Source organism: Caretta caretta, chromosome 8 (assembly GCF_965140235.1).
Source record: "Caretta caretta isolate rCarCar2 chromosome 8, rCarCar1.hap1, whole genome shotgun sequence".
Classification (NCBI taxonomy): domain Eukaryota; kingdom Metazoa; phylum Chordata; order Testudines; family Cheloniidae; genus Caretta; species Caretta caretta.
The window spans coordinates 56953354-56967633 of record NC_134213.1 but is presented as its reverse complement, the minus strand read 5'-3'; the positions used below and the strand labels follow the sequence as shown (position 1 = coordinate 56967633).

General features: G+C 41.8%; 1 protein-coding gene across 1 annotated transcript in view; it reads right to left on the bottom strand.

Moving 5' to 3' along the window:
• HMCN1 (hemicentin 1) overlaps nucleotides 1–14280 on the bottom strand; it is a 323571-nt gene that overhangs the window by 228192 nt on the left and 81099 nt on the right. The window contains exon 5 of the mRNA XM_048860591.2: nucleotides 3762–3933. Coding sequence (XP_048716548.2) covers nucleotides 3762–3933 — 172 coding nt within the window. The remainder of the gene's footprint in view (nucleotides 1–3761; nucleotides 3934–14280) is intronic.

Sequence of the window (14280 nt, the reverse complement as noted above, 5' to 3'; positions counted from 1 at the left end):
TTATTAGCTAGCTCATTTTATGATATTTACAGTAATCTCCAACTTCAAGCTGTTACTGGAAATTCTTTGTCAGGATTCTAAAAATGTTCAAAGAGACATTGTACCTTTTCCATTAATTTAATAACTTAATACACCTCTGTGTGGTGAGTAATGACTTACTGATATAAGAATCAAATTATCAGGCAAATAACTTTCTCTTCTTCTAACTTTCCCAGAACAAACTGATGCTGAATGAGAGGTGTAGGTTCAGTGGCAGATGCTGTCTATGGCCAGTTTTCATTCAGAATTTTAGAGAATTCTTCCATTAGTGATGGCACTGATAGTACTGACCAGCTGCCAGCATGCTCACCCTTCTGTCCTCTAGACCTGCCCTTAGTAGGGTAGATAGCATGGTGGTAGAAACACTGTTAGCCAGTCCCCACTAGCATTTCCACTGTTGTTAGAACTGTTGGTGCCACACCAGTGTTTTAACTTTAAGGAATTTTCCCACTTTTGTTCAAACTCCTTAAATTCTCATTGTGAATTTAGCCTGGCTATCAGGTACAACATTCTGCCTCAATAAGGGAGTACCAGTTTTCATAATGTTTTGGTACTCAGATAAGTTTATAGGCTGGAATTGGTTCTCTAAACAGACACTGGACAACCTACTCTGCTAATCATTAAGTGCCATCAGTAGTTGAACAATATGAGGAAGAGCTCCAAAACAGCAAATGAGGCTCAAGTGCAGGAAAAGGGCTCAAGTATGGGTACTGGATATATGGGCCACATTGTTGGCTGATGTATATTGACATATCTCCACTAATTTGGAGCTATGCTGATTTAAACCAGATGAGAATCGGGCCCTTAGAACATGAACAAGAAGGGCCGATTGGCTGAGGTACAGATCCTCAGAGGAGGCTGAGAAGCACAGAACGCAGGTCAGCATTCCTTTGATTCTGAGTTGTGAGCATGCCAGATTGGTCCCTGGTGTAAATTAGAGCAGCCTACCAGGTACTGATACAGCTGACAATAAAAAGGGCAGAGGGACATGCTGGCCATGCCCTTTTCTCTCCAGTCTTCCCCCTGATGTCAACAGTGGAGGGAGGAGGAAGAATAGGGACCTCTGTGCCTCAGGTGGTGCATCCCACCAAAGTGGGGTGATCTTCCTGGGGCTGTACACGAGGGCGTTGGGGCTGGGTTGTGCTGGTGGTATGTCACAAGCGGCTGAGCAGCACAGCCAAGGATCTGGGACATTACAAAGAACAAAGGGATGGAATTGTTTTCTAATTCAGGGCCTGATCCTGAAATCATAGAATACTGGATATAGTGCTTAATCCAGCAAATAGTCATACTGAAGTGAAAGGGACTACTCAGGGCAGTAAACCCAACTCTGGCAGTCCATGTTTACAGTCCGTGTTCATGCTTCCGCACATGATAAACTGAAAGCACTGTCATGCAACCCTTAAACACATTTTCCCAGATTACCCATGATTTGAAAGTCACTTTAAACAACAAAGGGTGATATGCATTTTTAAGGTAAACAAAGCACATCTGTCAGAGCTAGTATTTAAGGCAGAACTCCACACATAACTGTGTTAATCGTGCTCTTCAGAGACACACTCTAAGCAAAGTCCCCCTTCCTGTAAACAAAGGAGGAATGCCTCAGATGGAAGGCTTGACCAGGTGCCTTGCAGAGAACCCATGCTGTGAAAAGGAACATTTCATAGACACTTTAAAGAGCTCAGAATAAATCTCCAGCTGAAAGTCACTCAGAGCCCAGAACGCACAATCTTGAATTTTAATTTCTGGAGAATTACGCAGGCTCCTAAGGACTCTAACTCATAAAGGAGTAATAAACCTATCAAAAATACCTTTATTTATAATAGTATCCGAAATCAGTAACCTACATTATTTTTTTCACCACTAAATAACTATGGGCACATGATGCAGAGTTTGAATTAGAATGTTCTCATGGTTCAGGTGCATTTGATTATTGGTTTTGGTTTGGTTCACAAATAGTAAGGGCCAGCTACCATATTCCAGTATGTTCAGCCCCTCTGTACACATATGACATGATAAAGCCAAAAACCCACTGAATGTGAGCGAAAAAAAAGTTGTATGTTGTGGTGTCATCAGAGGGCACAGCTGTTGAATAAAATAATTAAAAGACTTTATAATGGCATTAAAAGACTAAATGCCTTCATGCTAGCAATGCCCATTTACAGTGCTATCACTTTTAGAATGGGGCTGATCCATACCTCATGGCCACACTAAAGGAAACCCTTCATGTTAATTCATCTGTGATACTAGATTGGATAAAGCACTAAAAACCGCTGTAGAAAACAATCCTGCACTAACTGGGGATTTTTAATGAGAGTTTAACCAATTTAAGCACCCACCTCCCTTAAGCCCTTTTGAAAATCTCACTCTGGATCTTCCAGGTCACTCCCTAGATGAACAAAATAGGCCTTTTTCATTATTCTAGGACTCACCACTTCAGAATACATTCTTGGAGCAAGTAGGAGGAAAGTCCCCATATCTGTTTTCAAAGTTTTACGAACTTTATTTTCACTAAGAAAAGCATATTTAAGAGTTGGTTACTCTCAAATGGGCTTTTTCCAGTCAACTTCCAAAACAATAGCTTAAAGCAGGGGTGGCCAGCCTGAGCCGGAGAAGGAGCCAGAATTTACCAATGTATATTGCCAAAGAGCCACAGTAATACGTCAGCAGCCCCACATCAGCTCCCCACCCCCTGCTCCCAGCACCTCCCGCCCACCGGCAGCCCCGCAGATCAACGCCTCCCCCTCCCTCCCGGCACCTCCAAATCAGCTGTTTCGTGGGTGCAGGAGGCTCGGGGGAGGGAAGAGGGCATGACAGCTCAGGGGAGGGGGCAGGAAGGGGTGGAGTGGGGACAGGGCCTGTGGCAGACCCAGGGGTTGAGCAGTGAGCACCCCCTGGCACACTGGAAAGTTGGCACCTGTAGCTCCAGCCCCGGAGTCGGTGCCTATACAAGGAGCCGCATACTAACTTTTGAAGAGCAGCATGTGGCTCCAGAGCCACAGGTTGGCCACCCCTGCTTAAAATGTCAAAGGAAGTGGGTGCTTCTCCTGTAAGCAAATATTGAGCCAGACAACAATCCCAGTTACTGCTCTATAAATTCAGAGTAACTCCACTGAAATCAATGGATTACTTCAGATTTATGCCAGTACAAATCTGGCATAAGGTGTAAGATTTTTTTAGAACTGTAAAGATTTCTTTCTTGCCATGGAAAGCATACTTGAGCATAAGCAATAAAGCAGGGGAAACAGTGCCTATTTTGTGAATAAACACAAGCTATTCCAGTCTTCGAAGTTAGCAATGTTGCACCCTGCATGCAAGCAAGTTAATTAAGAAAAGTCAGGAAGTGTTTTAGACATTTACATTTCTGGGAATTATGTGATTAAACTGCTGAGTAACATTCGGGCTATATACTCCTCCAACTTTTCTTATAGACTGATCAGCCAGGTTTCAAAATAATACAAAGGAGTTTAGACCCAAACCTGCTCCCACTGAAGTCAATCAAAGTTTTACCACCGGGCTCGTAGTTGCATCAGTATAAATCCAGAGTAACTCTCTGAACTCAGCTGAGTTATTCCAGAGCCACATAGGTGTACGGAAGCAGAACTTGGTCTACTGACTTCAATGGGAAAAGGACCTGGCCTTTACTGTTGGAGAGTGCAAAGCTGGGTTGTCTTGTTTATTTTTCCCCCCACTAAATATAAAAGAATATATAGATATCTCACCTAATGGATCATGAATTTCTACTACTGGAGAAGGGCCACTCAGTGACACTGTGACCTCTTTCAGACTGGGATCAAAAGGAATTTGCCAAGTATTTACTGCCAAGGTCAAATGGTCTGTGGATAGGAGATGCACTTTGGAGGCCTGCACTGCTTCTTCTACCCACTTCAACACCTATAAGAAAAAATAATATTCATGTCACAATACAGCATGTAAATCTTCCATAGCACTGTTTATTGCAAGTTGTAGGTACTATTTTGATCAATGTTTTGACTGCTCGGAGCAATGACCCTGTCACCTAGACCCATGTTAGAACCACAGTTATCAAATCACTGAGAAAGTTGCATGGTAAAAGACTTGTCAATACTAAAAGTCCTGCTTGCCTGATCAAGCACTCCCACCAATTTCAGTGAAGCTATCCTGCTGATAAGACAAGCAGGATTTGCATCCATATCAGGTAACTACAGCAGCCCAGCAATAAAGAAGTAAAGAGTTGTAATATCTGATGTAGGGATATCTGTAGGACAATAAACAAACACACAAACAACCTCTAAGCTAAGGTATGCCTTTATTTTCATTGTGCGATATGAAAACAGACAGAAAAATGTTTGCCATGTAAATCATATACTAAATAAAATGGATATGGTAGAAAAACATCAAGGGTCAAATTCTTGTCACCTTACTCATGTGATTATCCTTACTGAAGCCAATGGTACTGTTCACAGCAGTGGTTCTCAACCAGGGACCAGGAGCCCCCTGTGGGACTGTGAGCAGGTTTCAGTGGGGTAGCCAAGCAGAGCTGGAGTTAGAGTTGCTGGGGCCCAGGACAGATAGCCAAAGCCCCAGTGCATGGGGCTGAAGCCAGGGCCCTGAGTCCCACCACCCAGGGCTGAAGCTGAATCCAAAGCCTGGGCAACTTAGCTTAGCGGGGCCACCCGTGGCTTGGGGCCTGGGCAATTGCGCTGCCTGCAACCCACAATGCTGGCGCTGGCTTTTATATGAAGAAAAATAGTTGTGGCACAAGTGGGACATGGAGTTTTTATAGCATATTCTGGAGGATCTCAGAAAGAAAAAGGTTGAGAACCTGTTGGTTCACAGGATTAAGACAAGTAAGCGCAAAACTAAAAAAAGAAACTTTGTTAAAAAAAAAATACCATAAGTAATTAGCCTATGAAATTTGCTGCCATGAGATATCACTGAGGCCAAGAATAACAAGATTTTTAAAGGATTAGACATGGATATAGATATTGAGACCCACCACAGTTATAATGGGACATAAACTCTTATGCTTCAGGGCATATGCTAATCGTGGACTGTCTGGGCTAGGAGAAAACTTTCCTTATACATGTTATGCCATAACATCTATGGAGTTTCTTGAACCTTCTTTTGAAGCATCTGGGACAAGTCATTGTCATAGCTGGGATACTGGATTAGCTGGACTGCTGGTCAGATCCAGTGTGACAATTCCTATGACACTACATAGACATTTACATCAGGGCTGAATTTGTCCTTAGGAGAATTATGACCCTTAACATTTTGCATTTGTGAACAATCAGCATCAAATCAGCATGAGAAAGTAAAATAAATTACCAGAGTTCAAGGCTCTGTATTTCTGCTGCAGCTGCCAATGATCTTACTAACAGAGCTGTGAACAATTTGGCATATTTGCTTGACAGCGCTTTATGCAAATTGTTTTTGGTACTGGTTCACATTCCCTGAGTTTCAGTCAATCAAGCCCTATAGTTCAAGGCTAACCCTGTCAAAACCACTAAAAATCAAGTCAAAATCATGCAAGGTTTAAATCTTTCAGTAAACCTGGGCTGAGTGTCAAGTTTTTACTACAGGAGAAAGCTTGACATTTTTCATGGGATTTCAGGTTTCACTGTGTTTGCATAGCTCTTACGCTTAAAGCAAAACAAAGAACATCCCCAGGACACCTCTTTAAATCAGCTGTTACAGAGGAAACAATTGAGGGAGGGATAGCTCAGTGGTTTGAGCATTAGCCTGCTAAACCTAAGGTTATGAGTTCAATCCTTGAGGGGGCCATTTAGGGGGATCTGGGGCACAAATTGGGGATTGGTCCTGCTTTGAGCAGGGGGTTGGACTAGATGATCTCCTGAGGTCCCTTCCAACCCTGATATTCTATTGTGAGAAGTGATATCGCCATAATGGTGGGTGCTGAGCACCCACTGGCAGGCCCCCTATCAGCGCTTTCCCTCCCCTACAGCACCTCCTGCTCGACGGTGGACCCCGCCAAATCCCACCGATTGGCACCTCCCCCTCCCTCCCCGCACCTCCCGCCGGCCGCAATCAGCTATTTTACAGCATGCAGGAGGCTGGGGAGGAGGACGGAAGAGTGAGGAAGCAGTGCACACAGGGGAGCGGGTGGAGCAGGGGTGGGAAGCGGTGGGGAAGGGCTGGGCTTTGAGGGAAGGGGTGGAGTGGGGGTGGGGCCGGGGATCGAGTACCCCCTGGCACAATGGAAAGTCGGCGCCTGTGGATATAGCCCAGGACCAGCTCTAGGCACCAGCAAAGCAGGCACGTGCTTGGGGCGGCACAATTCCAGGGGCGGCGTTCCGGCCACCTCCCTTTTTTCTTTTTTTTGTTTTTTTTTGCTTGGGCAGTTGCGCTCTCGGAGCTTGGGGCAGCAAATATTTTGCTTGGGGTGGCAAAAAACCTAGAGCCAGCCCTGATATGGCCCTATCTAGATTCACTAAAGCACTACAATGGTGTAGCTGCACCACTACAGCACTGTACATGTAGAGAAGCCCTAAATTGAAAGACATGGCTAGTGGAGAATATGAGAAACACAGGGAGTCATATGGCATCAAAGAAGAACCATTCTATTATAAGCTTCCCATTGACAGATGGTTAACTTATTAATGAAAAAAAAATTCCTCAAATGTTCTGCAAAAATGTTCCAAAAATGATCCCAATAAGAATCAAAATCAAATCTCAAACATTTTCAGCCGCTAAAAGGGGGAGGGGAATGAGAAAAGGGAGAGGAAGATGGAAAAGCAGGGTGGGTGGGGAAATCATTTTTCTTTTTTTTTTCTCATAAAAACCCAGAATTTTTTAAACAAAAGTTTTCTGCCAAAATATCAATTTAGAGAATGCCAGTTTTTCCCAAAAATGTTTTCAAATGAGACATTTCAACCCAATCTATTTACACTATATTAAGAGAAAGGATTATGTTTGTGTTCTTTTTATTTGTAGTGGCTGTGAGGGTGAAGAAGGTTCCCATTAATTCTGCGGGTTTACCTGCATGGGAAAGTTTGATGAGTTAGGCCTCGTTTACACAGGACATAACCAATGTTATTAGAAAATACAGATTATACAAATATATTAATCTAATTAGACCATTCTGAAGCTATATTAAAGACTGTAATCCATCTCTCCATAATATAAACCAATGGCCTAAATTTGTTACAGTTACAATATTAAAATTATTAATTGATATCTCACATTACTACAATGTCTCCAAGGATCCCAAAGTGCTTGACAAACTTTAGACAAAAACAGCAACAACAGAAATGCAGCCATCCCTGAAGCTGGAATCAGAGATGTCCTGACAATGATCCTCATCCTGCAAGCAATTACACCCATGGACAACTTTAGGCATGTGAATCATCACACTGACTTTAACCTCCACTGATGCCAAATGATGGCATTCATTTAGGGTACGTCTACACTACAATAAGAGACCTGAGCCTGAATGTCCACACTGCCATGTTTAGAACCCCGGAGCCCCATGAGCCTGAGTTAATTGACCTGGGCTCTGACACTCGGTATTGCAGGTTTTTTATTGCAGTATAGATGTACCCTTAGATTACTTCAGTGGGACTGCTCATGTGTGTTTGCAGGTTTGGGACCAGTATTTATGAAAAGGGTTTCCCATCTTAGCGTTCCCATTAACCCAGGATGAATCTTGTATTGCAGTGTGTGCGTTTGCAAAGCATACAATGAGAGGCTGTGGAATCTATTGATTTATTTCCCCATTTGAACACACATACTTTCTCATAACCATAACAAAGGAAGCCACTGAGCAAAAAGACCTAGAAACCTTGCTAACAATTTTTTATTAAGACACGCTTTGCTGGATGTGTTTATACTTTGTTCCTTCAGATATACTTTGCCAAATTTAACACTGGTATAAGGGATGCAATTCTACTGAGCTTTATCTTCAGAGGAGTTTATGCACCTTTGCAACAGAGCTGAATTTGGCTCACTGAATATTATTACAGTACTGCACCGTGTTTCAGTTTGAGTAATTTCAGGGGGGAAGTGGGAGTATCATCCAGTGGGAAATTTTTGAAAATTCTTACAAATCAGTGCAACAGTTTGTATTTCAAAGGCCAAAAAAAAAATGCTCTTCAAAATATTATGAGACCCCTGGATGCCCTCTTTGGCAGGGATGATTTAGGAGTTTTCATAGGAGTGGTGAACTCTAACAGAGCCAGGGAAATCATTCCATCCCTCCTTTCCGTTTGGAAGCAGAGTTTTAACAAGGCATTGCTGCATATCACTAGGTGGAATGTGACACCCATTGAATGGTGGACGGCAACACAATATATTTCAAAATAAAAATGGAAGAAGAAAATTGCATCTAGTTGAAAATGCATGGGGGACTTTACGTAAACAAAATAGATTGGTTCTTTTGCACTATTCCAGCTGCTCTGTGCAGATCAGCAGCACAAAGCAGCTATAAAACCAGTTTAACCAACCATCTGAGGATTCTAGGTGGCAAAGACATGTAAAAGCTCGTACACCACAACACACCTGCCTGAAGTAGGGGGGAAAGGCAGCAGAAATGCAGACATGGCCAGGTATCCCTCGCCCCGCAGAAATCCCTGACTGCTAGAAAGGTCCCAGGAGCCACTGGCAATCGTGACTGCTTTAACTTACATCAGAGAGCCTCCTGATCCCTGGACTGAGGGAAAACCACCTTCATTTCACCTCCCTTGTCCTGGAACAGTGCTTCATTTTTGCCGGGGCTTGCCAGGGCTGAGTCCAGCATCTCTAGGCACCTCATAGCCCTGGCATTTCTGGGCTTGGTGCGTCAGTTATGAAAGTAAAAAAATTACTTGAGCCCTGGCACATCTTTCATTATAAATTGATCACTGTCCTGGACTAAGCACAGCTCAGCACAGGATGTAGTTACTAATGTAGTTACCAGGGCTTGATGTAGTTACCAGGGCTTGATCCTGAATTACTTATACAGTCCTTACTCAAGCAGAACTCCCATTGACTTAATTATGGGTGCCATAAAACATCCAAGTGATGGACTATAGTTGATAAACTAAAATACATGCCTAATGTGCAGTTGTAAGCACTATTTGCATTATGACTTTTGCACAGCATACAGCATAAAATACATTTTGAAAATTTTCCATTGTTTATCTGCAGTATGGCAAACTTAACTGTAACTTAAAAATACCTGCCTAAATGAATATCTAGTACTTATCTTTTATCTGTTCAGGGCCTGATCCAACTTCCAATACTAATAATCTGGTACCTTTTTAGACCAGCGATATCATACCTAAAAGGATAACATCTCCAATGGTTCTATTGATCATCCAAGCTCTATCAGTCAAAATCACTATTCAAGGATTAGCATAGGGATAGCAAGTTGGTAGAAAGGAAGTGAACGGGCTCGTGAGTCTACAGCTTTGATTGAAAACCATATTTTAAAAAGAAAATCCTGTCAAAATCTGATTTTGTTTTTTTCTTGTTCACAAAATTTTTTAAAGTGACAGACAATGAGATAATGCCAAGAACAAAAAGAGGCAGGAGAATCTTAATGAGAAATACGGGACGACTGAGAAAATCAAGAACCGCCCACGCAGTATGTTACTAATTCTTACATAAATATGCAATAGAATTTAAGTTAATTCATAATGAATACTGGAATGTAAGTGCATATTTCATATGTTTTTGTTTAAAGACATGGGACCAATTTCCCTCAAGTGCTGCCTGTGATAAATGGACTTCTTTTTGTGTTTACCTTTTTATAGAGCTGAACATTAAAAGAAAGCCAACTCTAGGGCACTGCAGCAAATATAATTTATTATTTTATCCACAGAGGGCCCCTAAATTCTATTCAGTGGGTCTCTGATGCCCTACATAATCTAACTAGTGGATGAGTCAGCAACCCCATCAGAAAAATTGATGAACAAGCACCTTCAGCACAGTAATTTAGGAATAGTTTTTACAGTAGATAGGTAAAGTGGTTCCAATAAAAGAACCCCCAGTTTGAACCTCAGTCAAAACGCTAATCGATTTTTTTGAGCTTTGAAAAAAGTTAAAGTTTTCATATGTCTCTGTATTTCCTGTTTATTTTATCCAAAAGCAGAAATATCTATCTTAAGTATCTGTGTGGCCCCCATTAACACACCATCTTTCATGTTTCAGAGGAACAGCCGTGTTAGTCTGTATTCGCAAAAAGAAAAGGAGTACTTGTGGCACCTTAGAGACTAACCAATTTATTTGAGCATGAGCTTTCGTGAGCTACAGCTCACTTCATCTCACGAAAGCTCATGCTCAAATAAATTGGTTAGTCTCTAAGGTGCCACAAGTACTCCTTTTCTTTTAGAGAAAATCTCAAAATTCAGCAAGGAACTGAACCCAGGTCTCCTGTTTCTAAGGCTACTGCCCTAATCGCTGGACTATCCTTTCTCTCAGTATGACAGTAGTGTGAGAAAATCTACTCTGATAGTATTTCCAGCCAGGCCTAACTCAGGAAGTACCAGATAACTCACGAGGCTAATTTTTGTGAGATTTCCAGCCTGATATCTATGCCAAAGAAATCTGGATTACTGAAGGGTCTGAACATCCCTGAATTTTTAAGAAATTTTGATCCAGATCCATAGCCAGATCATTACTGCTGGTTTTCAAGTGCCAAAATATATGGCACGCAGTTCACAAAACTTAGTAAAGAAATTAGGTAAACCCTGGCCCCTTTGAAATCAATAACACAACTCCCATTGACTTCATCAAGGCCAGGATTCCACCTGTGGTCCCTATCCTGAAAAGTGTATGATTTAAATTCATCATGTAAAAAAATGTTAAGATTACAAATTAAATCAACAAAAAACCCAAAGGATGAGGAAGCAAGAAAGGACAAGGATAATAATAATGAGGTTACTGAGTAATGGCCTGGTCCAGATCCCATTCCATTCAATGAAAGACACCCAGTGGGGAATGGATTAGGCCCAAAGCAGTTACTTATCTTGATAGTTAATTCAGGTTTTGTACATTTCCCTCCTTTCACTTCCCATTGGTAAGGCAGCTGAAATCCAGGGAGGTAGTTGGGAGTGCAGTTTTGGGGAGGGTATTTCAAATGCAATAGACAACATGGAAGAAAGCATAAAGACACCAGGAAAAGGAGGCAGCCATAGGGATGTCTGTCTGTGTCATTGGTGCAGTGAAAAGGATGGGAAAAACAAGAAAAGAAAGCAGGTCAGGGACAAGAAATTCAAGAGACTGAGGTTCAGGGGGTTCTCTAGCTTTGGACAAACATCTGAATTCTTGGATGCTTAACCAGACCAACTGAACCTCTGGAGAGTCACCCATCACATATGGCTTGAGCTGAGGAATTTCAACTCATTATAAAGACATAAACAAGCAGCAACAGACCAAAATAAGGAAAAAAAAGAGCGGCATCTCCTTCTTTCCTGTTTACACCATAGTTTGGATTCTCTTAGTAAAGTCAACAGGAACAATCTCTACTTGTGGAAATAAAGCAGTTGCCAGACAACTAAAATTCTCATTTTAATTACTATAGCACTTCATTAGTCCCTGAAGCCAAATTACTTCTCTGGCTAGTGCAGCTGTTCAGAAATACAGTCCATGGGAGGGACTGGAGATCAAGTTTTGAAATTAGATGAAAAACTAAAGACGGGTTAAAAATGAGAAAAATAAATACAATAATATAGAGCAATCTTGCAAGGAAAGAAAAGCAAGCCATGGAAAGAAAACAGATTCAGCAAAGGAAAAGAAAATGTAGGTACTGTAAAACAAATGACAATGAAGGCATCACAGAAAGTGTTAAAATTCTAGAAAGAGCACTTTTTTTCTGAACAAATATTAATTAAATATTATTACTCAAGCATTATTACCCCATTTTGCAGATGGGTTGACTGATTTGGTCAGCAAGCCAGAGTTTGAAAAGTTGTGTGTACAATCCATCCACCCAACGTTCAGTGATGTGCTTCAACCATTAGAGTCTACTCTTGACCATACCCCCTCTTTTCCAGCTGCTTCCCCAGCAGATGGTGAGCTATGTCTAAGCACATCTAGTAAATGTGCTACAGCAGCTCATTACTGCAGTATTGACTCTTCAGGCCAAATTCTAACCTAAAGGGCATATAGGAGAGGTCTCACTGAGTTTATTGGGAATTATGTATGCACCCCATGATGTAACTTGGCCCTTGGTATATTACTTAAAAGTAACGTGGGACTCAACACCATCCTGCGGTCCAGACCACAGCATACAGACAGCGAGTGATATGTATTCATCTGAGAGAAATGCAAGAAAATAATGCCACTTAGGAGTTTTGGAAATGTTGTGGTTGGAGGGCTGTTAGTGTTGTATATTCCATTATGATTCCGTCTGGTATGAAAGTAAATCTGGGGAAGATTAATACCAAATACACATTTTACAATGAGACACAAAATATTGTATGTATAACATGTAACATGTCAAATATACAGTGACTAATGTGTTATAGAAGACATAATATTGGCATAATGGGAGGAGACAACTGGAATCAATTTGCTGGCTTACTTTATGAATTTCAGAGTAGAGTAGGGTGACCAGATAGCAAGGGTGAAAAATCAGGACAGGGTGTGGGGGTAATAGGCACCTATATAAGAAAAAGCCCCAAATATCGGGACTGTCCCTATAAAATTGGGATATCTGTTCACCCTAGGGTAGAGAATTGTGTTTCCCTCCTTCAAACAGAAGTAAGATGACATTTTCTGACTCTCTTTTCTACCTTGATCTCCCTCCTTACAAATAAAAAAAATGCTTATCTTAAAACCTATCTAAAAGGTACAAGTTCCACCTAAGGATTAAACTCTCATATAATGGTGGACTTTAAAGTAGCTAAACACAATTTTAGAAGAGTCAATCAAAAGCAACTGAAACACTAAAAATATTTGCATGCTTGCTTTTTAAAAATCTATCTTTGGTTTTAAAAGGACTAAAATTTCAACTTAAAAAAATCAATCATAGGCTGATCATTTTTATAACAATTTAAATCATCAAAGTTAGCAGAGGGGGCTTCTGAATTAGAGTTCACAACAGTGCAGGGCAAATTTTCAAGTTTTCCAGTCCCTGCTGGAGCTAGACAGTGCAGAGGCAATGAAAAACAGTTACTGGGGGAAAATGGTATTTGAATATTTACAAAGTTTCATCTTAATTCCAGGACAGATCTGCATGTTAGTTCTTATTTTATCTTTATTGATCTGTCTATCTTTAATCCTTAATGGAAACATCATCTTAACTTTCAATACATGTTGAAGTTTTGTAGATCCCTGAAGACTTGTTTGCTACAATTTGACAATGTGTCTAGGGATTGCATGCAGGGTCAGGAGCCAGAATTTCCAAATTATAATCTCTGATTTGCTATGTGACTTTAAGTCACAGGTTATGTTCTCCATTGTCTCAATGTGCACATCTGTAAAATTAGGATGATAGTATTTACCAGGCATGTTGTGCAGTTTCAGTAGTTCTAATTATCCAGCTATTTTAATACTGCACATATCACATCACCATACTAACTAGCATGTTTGTAAAGAATTTTGAAAATATGAATTACCATAGGGCCCAGTCCTGTGAAGTGTTGGGCATCCTCAACTCTAACTAATATCACTGGGAGTTGAGGATGCTCAGCACCGTGCAGGATGTAGCCCTAAAAGTACTAAAGTATGTTTATGATTGGGAGTATTAACTATTCACAAGTAACATTTGTCCAAAACTCTCCAGAAATTCAGAAGCAAGAACCACAGTGTAGTGGGGTGGCTGCCGCACTCTGATAGGCAGGGGTTAAAAGCAGCCAAGCTAGGCTGATTGGGGAAGCAGCCACAGCTCTGGCCCGCTCAATTAGGGCCCAGCTGGCCCCGATAAGAGGGCTGAGGGCCAGGAGCTGGAGAAGTCTAACTCTAGCCTGGAGTGGGAAGGGCTAGCTGCCTGGGAGCAAGGTACCTGGAGCGGAGCAGTGCTGCGGAAGGGCAGTAGTCACTGAGGCAAGGTGGGGATAAAGGGTTGGGGGTTCCCTGGGAGGGGAAACCCAGAGTGTGGGTTACTGCTGGGGGCAGCACCCCAAGGTAAAGGGCATCGGGGTCCGGGAGGGACACGGTGCCAGCGGCAGGCGAGACATCGGGCATCAGGAGGCGCTCCAAGGCTGGACGAGCTAATTCCCAAGACAACCAGCAGGAGGCGCCGCACCGGTGAATCTCGCTTCGCTACACGAGGATGAGTTATTATTACTCCAAACAAACGGGTCTCTGAAAAGACAC